The sequence below is a fragment of the Hoplias malabaricus genome, chromosome 10 (genome assembly GCF_029633855.1).
Source record: "Hoplias malabaricus isolate fHopMal1 chromosome 10, fHopMal1.hap1, whole genome shotgun sequence".
In the NCBI taxonomy this organism is placed as follows: domain Eukaryota; kingdom Metazoa; phylum Chordata; class Actinopteri; order Characiformes; family Erythrinidae; genus Hoplias; species Hoplias malabaricus.
Window position 1 is genome coordinate 4,665,442 of NC_089809.1, and position 21,046 is coordinate 4,686,487.

The 21,046-nt window shown below is 38.1% G+C and overlaps 1 protein-coding gene across 2 annotated transcripts; it reads right to left on the minus strand.

The window, feature by feature from the left end:
* Positions 1-340: 340 nt before the first annotated feature.
* On the minus strand, positions 341-20,626 carry rusc1 (RUN and SH3 domain containing 1). Of its 2 annotated transcripts, XM_066682886.1 has the most exons (11): positions 20,491-20,626; positions 16,096-19,280; positions 10,269-10,379; positions 9,371-9,447; positions 9,221-9,238; positions 8,817-8,991; positions 6,914-7,019; positions 6,397-6,443; positions 5,233-5,917; positions 4,531-4,686; positions 341-3,565 (listed from the first exon to the last, which is right to left on the minus strand). In XM_066682886.1, the coding sequence occupies exons 2-11, from the start codon at positions 19,166-19,168 to the stop codon at positions 3,400-3,402; spliced, it is 4,614 nt and encodes a 1,537-aa protein (XP_066538983.1). In that variant the 5' UTR covers positions 19,169-19,280; positions 20,491-20,626; the 3' UTR covers positions 341-3,399. The 2 variants fall into 2 exon arrangements, with proteins under 2 accessions (XP_066538983.1, XP_066538984.1); XM_066682887.1 differs by lacking the exon at positions 9,221-9,238.
* Between the last annotated feature and the right edge of the window lie 420 nt (positions 20,627-21,046).

Genomic DNA, 21,046 nt, shown 5'->3' on the forward strand with positions numbered 1-21,046 from the left:
CCTGTCTGGGGTGTGCTCCTGCTTTGTGACCAGTGTTTCCAGATAAGGCTCTGACCCTGATCAAGATGAAGCAGTGACAGATGAATGAATGAATGAATGAATGAATGAATGAATGAATGATTCCACAAATAAATAAATAAAAACATTTTCCCGCACACATAAATTTTAATAATTTTATTTGGGTATATTTACAAACACCCACATGCAAAGAACTGACTGTTGAATGACACTGCATTAACGGAGTACAGGCAACTAATGCGCTTAAAGTGTGCTACAGTGGCGGGCTAATTCACACAGAGCTACACAACCCACTGCCACACATACATACACTCACACACCCATACGCACACAACAGCAGATAGATAGAGAGATAGACAGGAAAAGGAATAGATAGAGCAGCCAAATCAATATCATTCACAACAAAAACAATACCAAGATACTATTATTCAATAATAACAATAATATACCTGTTTTTCTTTCTTTTTTGTTCCATCAAAACAAAACTCTTCATTGCACAAAGGTAAATGCAAACGTAAAAAAGAGAATGAAAATAAAATAATAATCAACAATCCCTGTAATGTTCCACATATCATTGCAGTTTTCCCATTTGAGGTAAGAATGGATCAAAATGCTCAGAATATGGAGTCCACTACAACAACAATGACAACATTAATGTCAGATACTCACATTTGACTAAATATTTCATAGAAATTAAACAATTAAGTTCGTAAAGGGGAAGTCTTTCTGTTTTTCAAAATCTCTACATAAAACAATTTTTAAAATATTAACAGCTCCTAAATGTTTTGATATGAAACCGTTTTAATTTAAGAAAACTGAAGAAATTACATTTCTTCACAGGGGTTGTGATGGGAACAAGACCTCAAACTGTCTGCAACATAAAAACAGACATTTTATTTGCTCTTCAACTTCCAACAGAGTTCCTCTATGTTTGTATTTGAAAAGTGTTGGTTTTTCTGCAATAGAGATATTTAAATCAGTTTACAGTCAATACTACTGTGAATACTTTTTTGACGTTCACGTCAATAATGATTTACTTATGCAGAAATGTTTTAAAAATAGGTAGACTTTCCCTTAAACCTATAAGAGCACGCCCTTACCTTATATATCTATGTATAAGTCCAGTGCAGAATTTCATCTGTAAACATATTGTAGAAGTCAAGCAATTACTCGCTCAACTCAAACAGACCAGAAATTGTCCACTGAGAGGCTTATACACTAGGGGGTAAACCTTCAATTTTGGTCATTTCGATAGGACATACTACAGAACAATGTATGAAACCTTTGAAGGGGTTCTTTGTGGATTTTTATGTTTGAAAACAGCCTGAGAATTTTTTATGCGCCAAAATTGTAGCACACTCTTTAGTAAATATTTATCAATTCTAATATTGATAAAAGCTATGCAGTTGAATAAAGTCAGTGCATGTTACACCCCTAGTGAGTAAGAAACACCTGAACAAGGCAGAGGAAGGTTAAAGGTACAACTTCATACACGCACAGGTGCAATAAAATCCTGGAAAAGCTCTGTGGGTCTTTTACTGGCAGAATATCTTACTGTTTAGCGGCTTGTAATAAAGAAGAAGCCAAAATCCATGCAAACTAGGTTTTTAATATTACCAGGCACAGATGGCCAGAAAATGTCTTCAGTCAGCATCACCCACTTGTTTTTGGCTAAAAGTATTGTATTCTTTTTGATAATTATATTTTACTGTTCCTTTATAGGAATAGTCCTGCATTTTTACCCTAATCTCCATTTGTAATTACCATGGCATATCACTTTAATATATTTCCCAGAATTTTACCTAAGCAAATAAAAACCCACCAACTATAACCTCACTTAATATCAGTAAACCTCTTAATATCAGTTCTTTTCCAAGTTCAGGGACATATATTGAAATGATTATCTAAAATAATCTGCCATATGCTTCATCTGCTACAAATTAAGATTAGGTGGTTAAAAAGAGTGGATTATTCCTTTAAGGCTCAACTCTCTATTACTGTCATTTTTGTGATAAATAATGAATTTTATAAACACACACATTGAAGCCATGTAGTTTCTGAGACTGACAAATATATGATATCTCCTGCGATACATGTTCATGCAACCTTTTAAGATATGACTCAACCCCAGATTCAAGGCATTCACACACACACACATTTATCAATAAAAAATAATGAATAATGCATTCAGTCATATGTGGCTAACCCCGGCGAGAACTTTGTGAATCTTACAGTACGGTATATGCATAGTCATCGATATATCAAGCCTACAAGTGAGGAAAACTCTTCTAAAAACCACAGCACACTGTAGGAGAATCATTTACATAAAATTAGGATGGTCAGCAATCTAGCACACGTAAGTAATCTACTGCCACTACAGAGAGAAATGTCAACAATAAAAGTAGTACTTTTACATTTTCAGGCTAATGAGCTAGGAACGGAAAAGGTTAACATTAGGCATTACTAATACAAATATGAATATGTTAAGAGTCAGAGAGGCTGCACAATTAATTAAGCCTAATTAATTTAGAATAAAAGTACTGGGATTTCTTGACTAAATCAAAAGAATTAAAAGAGCAATCACGTATTTTTAGAAACCTATTTTAAACATGGCTTTTTGGTGTTTTGAGAATAAATAAAAATAATACGTAACCTCTTTCATAAATACTGTATGCTAATTTTTGGTGATTGCCCTTAACGCCTAGTTCTGGACCACACAGCATTCTTTAAGATAAGAGTCTCCATTAAAAGGAAGATGTAGTCCAGGATTCGACCTAATCCCCATCAGGTAAGAATGGTTTTGGTCTAAAATTAAGCTTAAGCCATGTATAAGAAAACAATCTTTATATGTTTTAAAAATGTATATGTTATACAGAGTGCAAGGGACTTAAGTGATCAAGTAATACCCCAAAAGTAGCTGCAAATTTATCAGATATACTTTCTTTTACAATACATAAGCAAGCTAGAAAATTTGGACTAAAGCTGTATAATATGAATGGGATATTTTTTCCATAGTGGCACACAAGATGAATTCTATGTATTTTGTATTGGATCACTATACGATGACTATTTCGGTTTCAGTTCATTTGTCTATCTGTCTATCTATCGCAGTCGAATCTATGGTTTTAGTAGTACGAATCTAGCTTTATATATATTTATATATATGTATATATTTATGTATATTCATCCTTTATACAGTGATGTATATGTGTTTTCGAATGCTAGGAGTAGCGAAATCAAGATTTGAGAAATCACAAACCAGGCAACGGAGGTTAAACACTTTACACAGTTTCTATAATAACTATATCAACACATACTTCCAATGCTTTGTCAATATTTCCTTAAGTAATCTCGCCCACCGTCTTTACATGAGTCTTCAAGTCATATGATAAGGGACGCATAACCAATAGGAACGAGGCCCTCCTTGTTGTCTTGACGACAGCGGATCCAGTCTTGGTCCACACCTCCCAGAACGATAAGTTCCTCCCCTTTTCTGAAGCTTAGCTCCGTACCCATGCCAGTGTAATCACACAAGGTTCTCACCATCCTACGGGACAAGTCAAATATGAAATCAAAAGTATTACATCACCTACCCAGGCTCCAAACATTTGATCATTTCTGGCAAGGCACTCGTGATCTATCCAGGCTCCACGACCTTGTTTTATAGCTACTGTTGCTATGCTGGGCAAGACTAAACGAACCCCATTTAACAGGATGAGAAACTGTATCATAAAGTGGCATTAGATTTTTCATTCATTCATTCATTATCTGTAAGCGCTTATCCAGTTCAGGGTCGCGGTGGGTCCGGAGCCTACCCGGAATCATTGGGCGCAAGGCAGGAACACACCCTGGAGGGGGCGCCAGTCCTTCACAGGACACACACTCACACGTTCACAACTATGGACACTTTGAGTCGCCAATCCACCTACAAACATGTGTTTTTGCACCGTGGGAGGAAACCCACTCGGACACAGGGAGAACACACAAAACTCCTCACAGACAGGAGTGGGGCTTGAACCAACAACCCCAGGGCCCTAGAGCTGTGTGACTGCAAAACTACCTGCTGCACCACCGTGCTGGCCCAGGGGTAATTAATTACCGTTTATTAAGGTCCCATTATATATATATATAGAGGCCCCTCTTAATAGTTTATCAGTTACAGGTCCTGGTCCGGATAGGACAGCATCTGTGTCCGGACCCAGACCACGGTCCGCCTATTCATTGGCAGATAGTGTCCTATTAAAGTTAACTGTTACCAAGTTATATAAATGTCATTTGATACCAGAAATACATGGGGATTTCTTAGTTTTAATTAAAAATGGTGATTAAAAAATCCTGAATTATTATAGAACACCAGCGTATACAGAATAAAAGTTTAAATTATCATATGAAATTAATAGCACATTAATTTTATAAAAGATGATAAAGCTTTTCAAACCCAAATAGCTACACACTGTAAAGTATTGCACTCCATATAACATGTAATAACTTTGTTTGAAGAATGACATTTACCTCAGCGGTTTGGGCTGGTCTCCAGTCTCTTCTTTTTTTTCTTTCTCAATCTCTCCTTTTCTCACAGGCTCTATTTTTTCAGGGAGAAAGATATGACCTCCACTGGTCATGCGAGATAAAACTGATATTCCTGGAGACAACCACTGAGAGGGACGTCTAAGAGAGAGAGAGAGAGAGAGAGAGAGAGAAAGAAAGAGAGAAACAAAGAAAAAGATGTTATGTAACTGTGAGTATTTATGCACAGATGGAGAGCAAAGCAAGTTCTCAATATTTTGGGAAAAAGAAAAAACATGCAACCACCCACAACACACACAATTATTACTATAAAAGGTTGACATCATTCAAATGAATATGAACAAATGTACTCATACAACACTGTATAAATTATAGATGATTTTTAAATATAAATATGTCTAAGTAGATAAAAAGCAGTGCAGATTAAAATGTGATTATCTTGAAATTGAACTGAATAGGCTCATTTGATCATATTAAAATAAAAATATTTGTGTCAATTCTCATTCTGTCGGCAGAAAAGAGATTATAAACATCTTCGTGTTTGTGACATCACTAATGGGATCAATACAAAGCAGGCAATTTTCCATATATTCTCCATGTATGGACTGGGGACTGAACTGTACATATCTCAGGAAATGTAATGTTTCTAAGATACGCAATCAAACCTTCACATGGCCCCTAACTCACCTTTTTGTTGGTGGGTTATTTGGGCTTTTGGAGGCTCCAAAAAGTCGACCCAATCCCCAGGGCACAGCATCAGCTTCCTGGCCTGGAGTTTGCACATCTTCAACTTCTTCCGCGCTGTTGATGGAAGCTAGCCCTCCCAAATTTTGGCCTAAACGTTCTCCCCATCTCATGACAGCCCCCCAGCCTTGCTGCAGGGCTTGACCAGCCTGCTGAGCGAGGCTATTCTCATTTACATCACTAGGAGGTGCTTCAATATGCTTTTCCTTCAACCACTGGAGCTGGGGGCTTGTCCCCTCCTCCTTATTGAGGGCTGCGACTGGTTTACATTGGACTTGACTTGGACCAAACAAATTTGTGGGGCTTAAACGAAAGCTGTTTGTTTTTAAATTTCCAGAAACTCCAGGTCCTTGTTTGCAAACACTCTTCAGGTCTTCAGACTGGGAAGTGGGCAGCAGATGGAAGCTAAAGCCCCGGTTTGGGAGTCTTGATACTGATGAGTTGTGGCTTGTTGGTGTGAGGTCAGGAGATGAAGGGTCCAGGTGATGATGCTGAAACAGCAGGTCAAGGTTAAAGGTCAGGAGAGATAGAGGTTGTAGAAGGAGGAGGAGCTCATCAAAAAGAGGCTGGCAGGATGTGGACGAAAGACGCATGAAGGACATGGGGTGGTAGAACGTCTCCAAAACATCTGAGGATGAAAGAGAGAGACTGAGATGTCTATTTTGATAATAGGAATGTAAGTAGAAAAAGAGAACTATAAACAATCAATTAAAGAAAGTATGTGGTGGTAATTTATAGGTAGCTAGTTTCACATTTATAAATAAATAAATAAATAAATAAAATACAAATCCTAAATCCTTATATTGATTAATCAGTCTACACAGGCTTTAGTAAAGTTCGGTGAATAACTGACCTATTAAATCGATGTATCTGTCTACTCAGGCTTTAGTGAAGCTTAGCAAATAACAGATTCAAAGCATTAATGTATCTGTGTACACAGGCTTTGGTAGTTCAGTGACACCGATATACTGCAGTGTGAAATATAAATGAAAATATAACACCAACAAAACAAAAAAACAAACAAACAAAAACTATAACAGATATATTTATGGCCTTGTATTTCACAAAATACTTCTGAAACAGCAACAAACCAGTGAAGACACTCACCACTGCAGGACTGCAGATGAGAAAGCCAGAAGTCAAGGCGCTTGATGCTGCGAGTGAGAGAGACATGCAAGACGGGATGAGGGAAAAAAAGCAGGGGAGGATGAAAGATGATACATATTTGCATTAGCTATTTTGAGAGTGGAAAGCAAAACAACTTGACTCATAACTAGCCCCAAAGAGCCTGACTGAATGAAATTTTCAGAACTTTTCTAGGATTATGATAATATTCTATTCCCTAATACAACGTAATTTATTGCATTCTGATATATTTGCAGTCATTGTCAGTTGCTTTTGCGGCAGTGGCTGCCTCTACTCATTTAAGAACGCTTTACCTTAGGCTTTGGAACATTTCTGTGAGGAATAGTTGGCAGTCACAAAGGCATCAGTGAAGTCTGGATTACAAATCATCCAAAAAATACTGGATGAAGCTCCATCACTCAAGACAACATATTTCCAATGTTCCTCAGCCCAATTCTGGGGCAAAAGCTTTGGACATCTGGAGGGTTTTGTTTCTTACTTGAGAAGGCCGAGGAGGAAGGAGTTGAACCTGTGGCGATTGTGCTTCAGCTGAGGGAGCGCAGCAACTTTCATTTGAAGACTGTACAGAGCCTGGGTACAGGAGCCTGGAGAACGGAAAACAATTTTAGAAGAGATAAAGCCATTTTATATGTTCAAATTTTAATAGAGGACGGCACAGTGGCGCAGCAGGTTAGTGTCGCAGTCACACAGCTCCAGGGGCCTGGAGGTTGTGGGTTCGATTCCCGCTCCGGGTGACTGTCTGTGAGGAGTGTGGTGTGTTCTCCCTGTGTCTGCGTGGGTTTCCTCCGGGTGACTGTCTGTGAGGAGTGTGGTGTGTTCTCCCTGTGTCTGCGTGGGTTTCCTCCGGGTGACTGTCTGTGAGGAGTGTTGTGTGTTCTCCCCGTGTCTGCGTGGATTTTCTCCGGGTGACTGTCTGTGAGGAGTTGGTGTGTTCTCTCTGTGTCTGCGTGGGTTTCCTCCGAGTGACTGTCTGTGAGGAGTGTGGTGTGTTCTCTCCATGTCTAGGTGGGTTTCCTCCGGGTGACTGTCTGTGAGGAGTTGGTGTGTTCTCCCTGTGTCCACGTGGGTTTCCTCTGGGTGCTCTGGTTTCCTCCCACAGTCCAAAAACACACATTGGTAGGTGGATTGGTGACTCAAAAGTGTCCGTAGGTGTGTGTGTGTGTGTGTGTGTCTGTGTTGTCCTGTGAATGACAGTCGCCCCCTTCAGGGTGTATTCCCGCCTTGTGCCCAATGATTCCAGGTAAACTCTGGACCCACCGCGACCCTAAACAGGATAAGCGCTTACAGATAATGAATGAATGAATGAATGAAACTTCAATACACAATTATGCAACTATTTAATATATTGTGAAAAAATAATACATAAATAGTGAACAGTGTTATTGTTATATTTTCCTTCTATTCTCAATATATTAAACTCTGTAAACAAAAATAGCACCCAGTAGAATCTGGAATATAATCTAACTTCAGCTTTATGCGTGGTTGTAGAAATAATTATTAGCTGAAGTTTAATGTGCATCCAAAATAAATAAAACAGGTGAAGAGAAAAAAAGAGCAAGAGAGAGATATCTGGATAATGCTTAGAGAAGAATCAGAGGGATGACAGATGGGTGATTCAACACTATGGGGAAAACAGAGAGACTAAGGAAGAGGAGGGGGTGGTGAGAGAGATGCAATGTCCTCCACAACCGAGAATGCGTATCCAAGGCAATGAGTTCCATTTATTTGAAGTGGGTTTATTTACATATTCAAACCTTAAAAGCTGCAGCAGTTGCATTCTTTTGCCTTTAATCTAATTTTACATTCCACCTTAAATTATGCAGATGTTACACTAATGTTCTATATATAAAAATATATCATTTTTGTATATAAATGTATCTGTCGCTATAAATGGTGCAGCAGTTCCATTCTGGCACCTTTATCCAAGCAATTTTTCTATTCCACTTTAAATATTGCAGCTTTGCTACAAAATGTAATAAGATTTAAAAAATCTGCCAAAATATTTGCCTTTATAAAAACTGAGGCTGATTCTCATAAAAACCCATTACTACACACTCAAACAGACAGAAGGCCCAGACAGAATGCTACCCAGTGATACTCAGTTAAAAATGTACACAAGGCAAAATAAAAAAATGTTGATTCCCACAGATTATCAATACAATACAATAATTTTTTTATTGTCAGAGTTCTCTGAAAACATGTCAGCAATTTCCAAAAATCCAACTCAATGAGAAATTCAGCTTAGAACACTGTACAGGAATCCTTTAGAATATTTCCTTCTACATCCATGCCTCCATTCTGATTACACAATGATGTATGGCATGTAAGTATACAGATGGCAATAATACATTTGGACAGCCATGCCCATCCCTCAGCATCACCTGGTTTGGTGGAGGCCTGAACCAGGCCCCATGGAGAATTTGGGCGTCTCCCAGCAATGAGATCACTCTGATGAGGCTTCAGTCCATCACTGATAAGGTCACGAAGTGCAGGACACAAACACTGCAGCACCAACCGACCCAGGGTTGGGTTAACACTACTATCTCCAGAGAGAGCCTGAGAGAGAGAGAGAGAGAGAGAGAGAGAGAACAAACGAGAGAGACAAAGAGAGAGAGAAGGAAAGATGTGGGCGAGGCAGCAGTGGAGAAGAAGAGAAAGGAATAGAGGGAAGGAGGCAGTTTGAATATGAATGAAGAGAGAAAGAATAACAAAAAGAAAATGAAAGCAGGGTTTGTGAGTTTAGTAAAGCTACAGAAACAAATATGTCCATGAATATTAATAATACCTTGTCTACTGAGTGGAACTGGAGAAAAGAAAGAAAAAAAATCAAGCAATTTGGAAAGAAGGACAGAGCAAAGAACGATTAACAAATCAGAACAGGGATAAAGATATTGAAAGGGTAAATCTGCATACATACTACGAGTATAGGACTGACCTTTTGCACTAGAGTCCTAGAGGAGCTGAACTGAGCCAAAATCGCCTCCACTGCCACACTGACTGCACTTACCAGTGCTAGGAAACACAAAACAAACCTCAAAACTGAATAATAGTACAAAATCAGCATTTTAAATATTGAAAGGTCTGGACTACTTTAGCACCCAGACACTTTAATTAAGGGGCCAGTTGGAATGGAATCCATTCCACTTATTTTACTGAAACCAGCAAGGCTTTCTCAGAAAAGAAATGTCTAGATGGAAGCATGACACTCCAAAACCTGTGTGTGTGTGTGTGTATCACCTCTCTGAGATGCTCTTTTTAAAACGAGTCATGTCACTGACCTATTGCTAAATAACCTAATCAGTAATTTATATAACTTTACCAGCTGTTTGTTTACTTTGTCAACATTTGTAAAATGTGTTGCTGGTATCAAATTCAAAATGGTCATATATTTTCCAAGAAACAATAATATGTCTCAGACTCAATTCCACATTTCAAATATTGTCTTTTTAATATTTCAGTTAAATATAGTAAATTATTAGTTGCATTAGTTGCATTAATTGCATTGTGTCCCAATTGTTCTGGAAATGGTGTTTGTAATAATATAAGTGTCCAGAATGCAGTTTAATTACAATTAAAAATACAAAATAAATGCACAAAAACTAAGATTTTAAGTTAAATTCTTCATTTGAAAACTCATAAGACTGTATACACTGAAACACAAATTTGGAATAAACATAATATTCAGAAAGCCTCATATTTCATAGTGAAGATAAAACCTCTAGTAAGATCACTTGACATAAACAACCCTAATATATATGGCCACAGTATTAGAGATGATAGTGTTATATATTATACAAAATTCAATTTATATTTGTTGGGAAGTGTATAACAACCTCTTTTTTCCTGTAGGCAGAGAGAGGACAGCCCTCTCTGTGGGGTCCTCACATCGCTGCCCATCCACGCTCCTTTAATCTCAGCACCAGCAAAGGACAGACTACGAACAGCTGTCACAAAACATAAACAAATAAAAATGTATTTACTCAAATACTACACTAAAATTATTACTGTAATTATAATTATTCAGGGAGTAAATAAACTAAATACCTCAGAATATCTCAATTTGATTAGGACTTCTTTTTAATCAGAATTCCAGTTCATGAAATTTCAAAAGCTTTGACAAATCAATTACATAAATTTTGCATTGTATTTAAAAATATGATGAATTATTATATCCAACTGGATAACACAGTCCACAGTACAGTTATTTAGATGTAGATAATAAACACTATACTTAGTCTTTTGGCTTTAGAGTATTTTAATTTAAAGCAGGAATGTGGTTTTACATAATTTGAAAGTTCTATTTATACAACTCATACTAGTAGTTACTTAAAATTTTGTTATACATAGTTTCATCAATCATTTACATTGTTTTTTAGGACTGGAGAGAAACATCATTTAGAGCTATTGACTTCAAAATGTAATACTTCAGATTTCAGAATTAATAACATAATATAAGAAAAGGGTAAACAACATATTTGTGCTATTCAAAATAATGACCTTGTACGCAAAATTTAACATATTACAGGGATTGCAAAATGGGATTAAAATAATAATAATAAAAAAAAACATGACATACATTAACTTACAATCATAATAAAAAGCAGACTACAGTACAATTCCTGCCCTAACACAAAAAAAACATTCAAAGACATACCAAAAAGACAAAAAAAAAAAGAAGAAAAAGACAAAGGGAGAGAAAGCAAGAAAACTGAGAGTTTAGCCAACAATCTAATTTAATCTCCTAACCCCAAATTTACTCAATGTTGTCAAGACATGTTTGGTGTCTCAAATGTGCTTCAGTAATCTAGTTACATCTAACAGCTTCAAAATGTTATTTCTGACACAGAATGATATAGTTATTATTTTTTAATCAACAAATTAGCTTAAAGTTAAAACCGTGGTAGCAACACCTTAAAGCCTGAATTTGGACACTGTTTTGGTGGGCATATAAGAAATGCAACAACTGTAGTTTTGTGTCTAATGACTCTAGAAGTAGACAATCCTGAAGATAACCCTATCAATAACTAATAAGTGTTGTCCATTCTTGTTAGGTAAATTACCTTTGTATTGCGAGTGCAAAATTAAAGAACCAAACATGTATTGGCTGTTAGACAATGTGCGGGGTTAACTAACAAAAAGGGGGTGTAGGGGTCAGTTTACATTCGATTTCTGGCTAATCCACTGACTGAACACAAGTGTGACAGGTGAACAGTAGAGAAAGCATAGAGAGAAGAATGAGAATGAGAAATCAATCCCTTACTCAGAGAGAGCTGTGGAGATGGACGCTGCTGAGGGAGGAGTTTGGGCTCCAGAGGGGGGGCCTGGGGGTAAAGGGAGGGGTAATAAAGTGGGGCAGAGAGGGCAGGAAGGGTGTGACTACGGGGGAACAGAGGCGAAAACAGGCTGGACATGTCCCCGGTCCCTGGAGACAAGGGTCCAGTCCTGTGGGGTGGGGAAATAGCTCCTATCGGGGATAAACGTGGGGGGGAGCCCTTGTGCATGGGGCAGTTTTTGGGGTGGTAGAGGTACATGGTTGGGAATGGTGAAATTTGTGGGCTGTTTTCTATCTGTCTGCCATTTTGGTTGAAGCTAGCAGGGATACGTGCTTTGTCAGAGCTTTCAAACCAAGATTCGACATCTTCTTTGAAATTAATGTCGTTAAAATCGTCAAGTTTTCCAGAGTTGATGTAATTTATCACGTCTATATTTTTGTACGGAGTAATGTCGCCCATATCTTTTTGTTCAGAGGATTTTATATTTATTTTCTCTCTGTTTGCATCCTCTGCCTTTGAAAAATGTACATTTCTGTCACAATCGGTTTTGCAACTTGAATTGAAGCGGTTAGCATCCAAGTTAGAAGAGTCCTTTCTATAGCTATGAAAATTGTCCATCTTGTTATCTGAGTAGCGTGAACACTGGTACAAAGAGTCTATTATGCTGCCTGAAATGCTTGAAGTATTTTTATGGTGGCACAAATAAAACTCTCCATTGTTTGAGTCTGTGCGGTAAAGCGAATCTGGGAAAACATCTCTAATGGAGTCAGTTGGGATTCTGGGAACTTGCGGAAAAGTCGAGGCTTTTGTTTGGCTCCGATAAAAGTCAGAGCGGTAAAATAAGGGTGGTTGGGAAGGAGGATTAGAGTGGAGATAATAAGGAGAGGGTAAAGGATCGGACAGGGCTAAAGACAAAGGTGGTGAGGATACTGTTGGTTTGATTTTTGGGAGAGTGGTAAGCAAATGTTATGACAGAAAGCATGGATAAAGAATGGGAATATTTTTGGAGATGTAAAAGAAAAAGGAGATTTTTTTTTTAAAGGAGCAAAGGAACAAGTAGGAAAGAGAGAAAATTGAGAGAATGTTAATAGTATCTTTCAAACAAGAGCAATAAAAGCATGTGTAATATGGAGAACAGTTTTAGCATAAGAACAACACGCTAAATCAATATGCAAATACTTAAAAATGCAATATAGAACAACACACACACACACACGGAAACAAGTGATCAAGAAAGAAAGACAATACAAGGTATAAAAGTTCTGCAGCAGTGTATGAAAGGCCTTTCAAAAGGCTCTTGAACAAGTGAGTACACCACAGTGTTATACAAGTTTTATTTACTTTACCTTCAGTATTTATTTATAAAACCAATTTATTTCCAGCATTAGTAAAGTTTAATATTCACAAAAATCACATTTTATATCTATATGTGTTTAGACACACCTTAGAAAATAGAAAACAGCCCCCCAGTGTTGGGTTGTGGAATGATGGAACTTAATCCAATATATTTGAAATGATTTGGGATCCAAAACTAATCATCCAACACTTATCTTTGACCTCAATAATGTATTTATGGCTGTATGCCATCAAATCCTGACAAAGATATTCCAACATCAATTTAAATCTTTCTTAGAAGAATAGAAGGGATATACTCCTTTCATTTCAAGAAAAAACTAATGTCATATTATTATATTAGTCATATAATGTATGACCTCATTTCTGTTTAAGTAATTCCAATGTTAGTATAAAATGACCCCACCCATCTGTGCTCAGAAGAAGCTGGCACTAAAATCAGAGCCATTGTAAAACTAAATGTAAAGAAAATCCTTAGGAGTTTAAAGTTATTCTAAGCTCAAACCTTCCAGCATTTGTGTATGACATTTTAAACAGGAAATCATCCTTAAGAACATTCACTTGGGTCATTGCACAGGAGTTGGCCAAATACTCTCAGTTAAGGTATTTTACTCACCTTAAATAAGCTTTTTTAAGAGCTTTCATCTTCTATGAACTTAGAATTGAGCTTAGCCTCCACAATAAAATACAAGTAAATTGTACTAAGTTTAAGAATGTTTCTAAAATAAGCTTCAAATAACAGATCAATCTGGAAAAATATTGTACGTTTATCTGTAGCTAACTGAATAATCCTGACCTAAAACCACCGTTACCTTACAGTGAGCTGGCTTCTTTCTCTGTTGTCCACTTTTGCTTTGCTTTTCCTGTTTTGTTACGTTGTAATTATCTGCTCTGTGATTGGCTAGAGAAGCGTTAGACCCGCCACTTAAGACTAGAAGTTCATTCTCGGAAATGTGATTGGCTGGAAAGTTTTAGACCCGCCCAAGTTACTCTTAAAGACACAAACACCTAACTGTGCCGCTGTGCTGTTCAGTTCTGACAAAAGTGGGTCAGGCACTTCTATATTTTATACCTCAAAGCTTTAAATATATATATATATATATATATATATATATATATATATATATATATATATATATATATATATATATATATATATATATAGAGAGAGAGAGAGAGAGAGAGAGCGAGAGAGTGAGAGAGAGAGAGAGGGAGGGAGAGAAAGAGGAGAGAGAGAAAATGCCATATGAGCCCTCAAGCCTGCAGAGCGTATGAATAATTTAATGAACTAAGGTGACATCATGAAGCCCCATGGAAATCTCTGCAGAGATTCTGTAAGTTTTTCTTTCTTGTTCTTTCATGTTCTTTCATGTTGCTCACAAAACGAAACCTTGTATCTCCATTTTTGTTATTTTTGATAGGAGTGGAAAATACCATATTCATAGTGTATTTACATTTCGCACCGGTGTCAATTCATATCCAACATACTGGTATTGTGTTTTCATGTTACAGAAATGTATATTTGGTACCAAAAATCTCAGAAGAAAGCTTTAATTACATTTTTGAGACCATTTTTGAACCATTTTTGAGAAACAAAATTTTTATTCAGAATGTCACAAAGTGTTTGACTTGGCTCTGGATTAATTTGCATATCAACCTAACTCACCTACTTTACTTCTCTACAATCCCACCATGACCTACACTAAAAATCACAAAGAAACATCCAGGACACAGTTGTAACACAGCTTCTTCCAGGTCCATTTTCTCCTATTTTATAAATGCCTTTCCATTTTTTTTTAATTCAAAAACAGCTGTTTTTTCTCTTCAAACATATCATTGTCCCTTACATTGGAACAATTTTTCATGATTTAAGATATTGCTACTCTTTGAACCGAACCTTTATCTTTAAATTGTTGATTGGATATAGGGCTGGACAATAATTCAATATCAATACATGTCGTAATATAAAATAACAATGATATAATTTGTAATCACTGACATTCATTACAGGGCACAGAAGTTCAGCACACTCCATTTAAAATTTTCAGAGAGTTTTCAGTACATTTTATACTGTTCATATTGATATCAGAATTATGTCGTATCAGCTAAATGTAATGTCGGCCATTAATAATTGTCAAAGTAAAATTGTCAAACATGGAGATACATGGTTTTGTTCAAATGTGAATGAGCACTGTTAATATTAGCAGCCCCATATTGCGCCTCATTCAAATAGCAGAGTCAAAATTTGCAATAACAATCCGATTTAAATACTTTCTTGTATTGTTCATGGTTGTGATATTACAACCTTAATATGATCAGCAGCTAATATTCCATATCATTGCTGTCCAATGAAAAACATATATTTCCAACTTTAAAATCTTCTTAACATTCAGTGGAAGTTAATGCAAAAAGATTTTATTCCAAGTAATTTAGGAGCATTTCTATAAGTCCATTCATGATGAAATGTACAGAAAAGTAGATATATGTTTTTCATCCATCCATCCATCCATTATCTGTAACCGCTTATCCAATTTAGGGTCGCGGGGGGTCCAGAGCCTACCTGGAATCATTGGGCGCAAGGCGGGAATACACCCTGGAGGGGACGCCAGTCCTTCACAGGGCAACACAGACACACACACATTCACTCACACACTCATACCTACGGACACTTTCGAGTCGCCAATCCATATATGTTTTTCATTGGACAGCAATGATATGCGGACTGAATGCATTGGAGTGAACAGTATTTTAAGTCCATACACACAATATTAAATAGTTTTGTTTCTAAAAGTAATTTCCTTTCTAATACCTGGTCCAGCAAACCCAGGTTGTATCAAGTATAATATACTTGGGTGGAAGTTTTAGAAAAGTCTTCAGCAGGGAATTTGTGGTACTCTAATTTCAGTCCTGTATTCCAACTTATTAATACAACATCTCCCAACTGATGCCTTAAGCTCTTCATATCACATGAACACCTATAACAGACCCTGTGCAAACATCAGAAGTATTTCATTAGATCTGAACTGGAACTCACCTCTTGTTCGTGATTCCCATGTTCGTCCTCCATCTGCAGTTCCTCTCACCTCTGTTTTCTCCAGAGCCACATCCTCATTTGATTCTCTCTTTTTGTTGCTGAAATCACTCAAATTGTGACTGGCTGAATAAGCACTTTTTTGCCTGGTATAAGGTACCGGAGAGGCTTCTCCTTGAATGTCCAAGTGGCGCATTTCCCTAAAAAGGGCCAAAGAAGCAGGTGTAGGCGGTGGTTGGAGAAAAGTGGCTTGTGCTTGGGATGTGTATTCCCACTGGCTGCCATCTCCATCTGTTTTCTCTCTCCTCCATTTGAGGTTATAGAGGAAATCTGGGTCAGGGGTGACGACCGTTGGTTCTGGTTCAGGTTGAACTTGAGATGGAGGGCTAGCTTGTTTGCTTCTGTTTCGCAGTTCTTTAAAGGTAGTTACTTTTGTGCCTGTTGTTTTTTGAGGGACAGCATCACTCGAAGACCTTTTAAGATCTAGATGGGGAGTTTCAGTATCTGGGGTAAAGGCTATGAGCCAGTCGAATCTATCTGGACGGGACGCATTAGCTGGGAGGGTACATGGCTTCAGAGGTGGGAGTTCAGGGGGATTGGACACTATTTGAGGCCGTGGGGGTAAAGGACGAGGAGGAGGTGGAGGAGGAGGGGAATCAGGTATCACTGAGGCATAATCAAAACTGCCAAAGCTAGCATTAGCAAAATGCTTATTGCCAATATCAGTGCTGTAATATGAGTCAGCACTCAAGCTAACATCATCCCCCAAACCACAGCCACAACTAGAATTACCACTCCCTCCTATTCTCTTGCGTCTCCTGGCCATCTCTGTGAAGGATGTAGTTCTGAAGGTCTCCTTGCCTGTGTTTTTATTCTCTTCTACCACCACTTCCTCTTTAATGACAGTATCTACGTCTTTTAAGTCAACCTTGATTCTTTGACTCGACTCATCACTCCATCTGCCCAAATCCTCTTTATCCTCTTTGCTTTTTCTCAAAGTCTCCTGCATCTCTCCTTCCTCCAAGACACCATCTACACAGACACCCAACTCAGGGCTGAGCCTCAGCAGCTCGGCTTGAGTGATCCCTGCAAGTGCCAACAGCTTACGGATCTCTACATCCAGAGCATGGAAAGATGGAGGAGGTGGGAGGGATGGAGGAGGTGGAATGGCTGGAGGAGATGGCTGGACAACTGGTGGAGGTGGTAGAGGTGGTGGCCTGGATGTTGGAGCAGGAAGAGATTGAGGCATCTTCATTTTCTCAAGTTCGGCAAGCCTCTGGGCCTCTAAGCGGGCTTTATGGCGTCTTCTGGGAGGTGGAATTGGTGGAGCAGGAGAAGAAATGGAAGGTGAATCTGAATAAAGTGTGAAATACGGGACAGGTTGTGAAGGTGCAGGAGGCAGTGCTGGAGGTTTTGAAGCTTGAGATGTAGTCAAGGTTGCAGCAACTGAAAGAGTAAAGGATTTCACTGGGGAAGAAGGGGAGGAAACTGAAGATGTGTTCGAACTGATGTTTATATATGTGTGCAATTCTGGCTGGGCACTGATGTGTCTTGCTGGAGGTTTTGGAGGCCTTGGAGGTGGCTCAACAGGAGATGGCACAAGGGAATCTGGTGCTGGAGGTTCATCTAGATCAGAAGGGCCTGTCATATCAACTCCTGCATCGCTGAATTCCTGGGAGTCACACGATTTGTCACTTTTATACATCTTCCAGGAAATGTCAATATTGCCCATTTCATCTAGCACTCCAGACAGATCTTCCTCATCCAAATCAAGTCCGGCTTCTTGAAGTCTTTCCAGATGGACAAGTTTCACTTGCTTGTTGACTTTCTCAAGTCTCTCCTGGTGAACGAGCCTATCTCTGAGATCCATGTCACACTCCAGCTCCCAGTGTGCCAGCTGGACAATTCGATAGAAGCGATCCACTTTACCTAGTTCATCTATAGAGTCCAAGAAGTTCAGAAGATCTACTTTGATTGCCTTTCCTTCCTCAGGTTCCTTGCTGTCCTGAAAGTCTGAGGAAGGGGATAATGGACCTGAAGGATAACCTTCATCAGGGGAGCAGGGAGATAAAGGTGGTCTCACAGATGTGCTAAGGTCCAGGGGCAGGGAGCAAGGCTGAAAAGTGTTGGATCCTGAGGAGGGAGACACAGGATAATGCTCTTGCTCTTGCAAGGACACTGAAAAGGAATCAGGACAATCAGACTCGAGATCTGAGCAGCTGCTAATGGAGGTGGATGAAGATGAGGTAGAAGAAGTGAGGGAGAAGTCCAGCATAGAGGCTGGACAATCGCAGCAGGAAGGTACAAGAGTATTGTCATCTTCATCATCATCGTCGTCATCATCATCGTCGTCATCAACAACCACATCTTGAGCAGCTACAATATCATTGTTGTCATTGCCGTTTTCATCTACTTTCCCATTCACATTAAGTTCAGGGTCATCTTCCTTGTGATCAGCTTCCTTTTCATTCACGTTGCCATTTTCCTCTTTTTCTTCTTCTTCTTCTTCTTTGTCTTCCACTTGGTTTGCAACAGGAATAACCACCGGCTGCTTCTCCTCTGGCTTACATTTGGCTTTCTGTTCTATTTCTGGCTTCTTCTCCAGCTCCTTGTTTTTTGGAAGTGGACCTACCAGCTTTAGTTGTTGTCTAATGGCCACAGTGTTATTGTTGTTATGATTGTGATTGAATAGGCTATTGCTGTCTTGAGGAGGGTGACCATCGCAGCATAGGCAAGGCAGACTGGGTTCATTACAGTTTGGATCCACAACTGCTGGGCTCTGGTTTGATGCTGCACTTACAGCTTTTGGTTGGACATTTTTTGCCACTGGTTGGGCCCCATTCTTCTGCTGACGAAAAAGTCTAGGTTGAGTTACTGGTGCTCTTGGACTCGGTCCTGTACTCCTGAACCTGAAAGGCTCAGGAGGAGCGCGAGTAACATGACGAGGAGATGATACATGGTTTACATTGTTTTTGTCCTCTCTCTTCGCTGTGTGGTTGGAAGGTTTGACTTCCACCCGTCTGCCAGTGTCAAATCGACGAGGCCTTGGGGGAATGGAGGGCCTGGTGGAGTGCATTACTGTTGTTTAATGCAAAGGCAAATGGATGAAATTTACAAATTTCTAATTTCTGGCAAGGAAGGTCCAGGTAATTTCAATATATCGGTCACATTATGGCTCAGCTTTAATCCTGAAATGTCAAGAAAGACAAAGACACAAAGACAATGGTTAAGTAAATATATATATTTTATAGAAGCATTTATTTGACATTATATTAACATGGATTTTTTTTGTGCACATTTATCATCATTATTGCATCACTTTGCCATTTCTTGCCCTCCTATTTACATGTTCACACACACAATTTCTCTGCCTGAGGCACAATATGAAAACTTAAATGTCAACCAAAACAAAATTATTGCAAACACTGTGGAGTAACTGAGGTCTTATAGGTCTCAGTACATAATGCCAATGTAATTAGTTTGATTAGATGCTATTTCACTTCAATCATGTTCAAACATACTCTGAAAGCAGGCCAAATATTTACTCTCTTCAGTCACCTGAGTTGTATAATAGTAAAAAGGAGAAAAAAAAAAAAAATATATATATATATATATATATATTTTTTTTTTTCTCCTTTTTACTATTATACAACTCATATTATATTTTTATATATATCTCACAACACTCTGATTGACAATAATGAATGTTTAAATCCCAATCAATAATGATGCAGCGACTTTTTTCTTTTTTTTTTATGACTTTTTTAATACATTTTTTAATCTATTAGCTTTAGTCAATTAGTTGTTCTATAATATAATATAATATTATATAATACATATAATGAATAATATTCATTCTAAAAGATATTTTGGTGGCCTTACGTTTCTGGCTACATATAGTCTCTGGAAGAGACAGAGGCTGCGTTTATTTATTTATTTATTATCATTTTTTGTGCATATGCAGTGCAGGCTGGGCTCAGTGTCCTTGGATGCTGATGCTGGGCCCATAAAGAGAGAAATACATGTCTAAAGCTTAAAACGATGCTTAAATGTAATTTACAAAAATGTTGGATCATCATATAAAGCATATACAGTGTAAACATTCCGAATGGACAGTGCCCTACGCGTTTAACATGCATTTAGGAGAGAAAAACGAGGAGGAACATGAGAGGGAGGGAGGGATGGGTAGTCGCCTCGTCCTCCATCACCCCGCTGAAACATACGTCAATATTCAGCGTTTTTATATCATAAAATTAAAAAACCGAACCACTAACTTAATAATAAATGTCTGCATTTTGCATTTGTGCGCGATAGACTGAGAAGTAGCTCAGATTAAAGGAGGAAATATCCTCAACAGGAATTTGGCATAAATGAAGACTTAAATATATGGTACCTCACCTCCAGATGACGCAATGAAGTAGATGTTAAGAGACCTGTAATTCGCAAAATCCTCAGGAGGAAGAAAGACAATAAAATCACAGGAAAAATGACACTAACACGCTGTGGTTTCTGCTGCTGTTTTTTCTCCGTCATACTCCTCCCCCTCCCTCTCGGCTGATCGTCTAACCACACCCCTCAGCATCATCTTCATCATCACCCCTGCTCCACATATGTCTGCTTATCATGTTAATGTAAGTCTTATAGTATATAGAGCATTGCTTATGTCATTTTTTGTTGTTGTTTTGCTCTTTTCTATTAATATAATCATAGACTATTCATGAAATATGGATATCAGTGTTATTTATATTCAATCAAATCTATTAATTTGATTTTAGTTCTCTGTGTATTTATTTAGTTCATTGTAATGATAATTGTATTTGCATCAATAAAGACATTGTGACATCATAATGACATTCAGATATCCAGGGGTTGAAAATCCGATATGTGAGGAAATGGCTATTCTTCTTGACCATTATCTCTCCATCCCTCTCTGACTACATCCCTCAGTATTATC

What these genes read in the sequence shown, in the direction of transcription:
- rusc1 (XM_066682886.1), bottom strand. Translation starts at nt 19,168, where the DNA reads ATGCACTCCACCAGGCCCTCCATTCCCCCAAGGCCTCGTCGATTTGAC. An exon ending in ATGGGAATCACGAACAAGAG is followed by an intron (nt 10,380 to 16,095) that starts GTGAGTTCCAGT and finishes GTTTTGTGACAG; the next exon opens with CTGTTCGTAGTCTGTCCTTT. An exon ending in TTCCTCCTCGGCCTTCTCAA is followed by an intron (nt 6,444 to 6,913) that starts GTAAGAAACAAA and finishes TCTCACTCGCAG; the next exon opens with CATCAAGCGCCTTGACTTCT.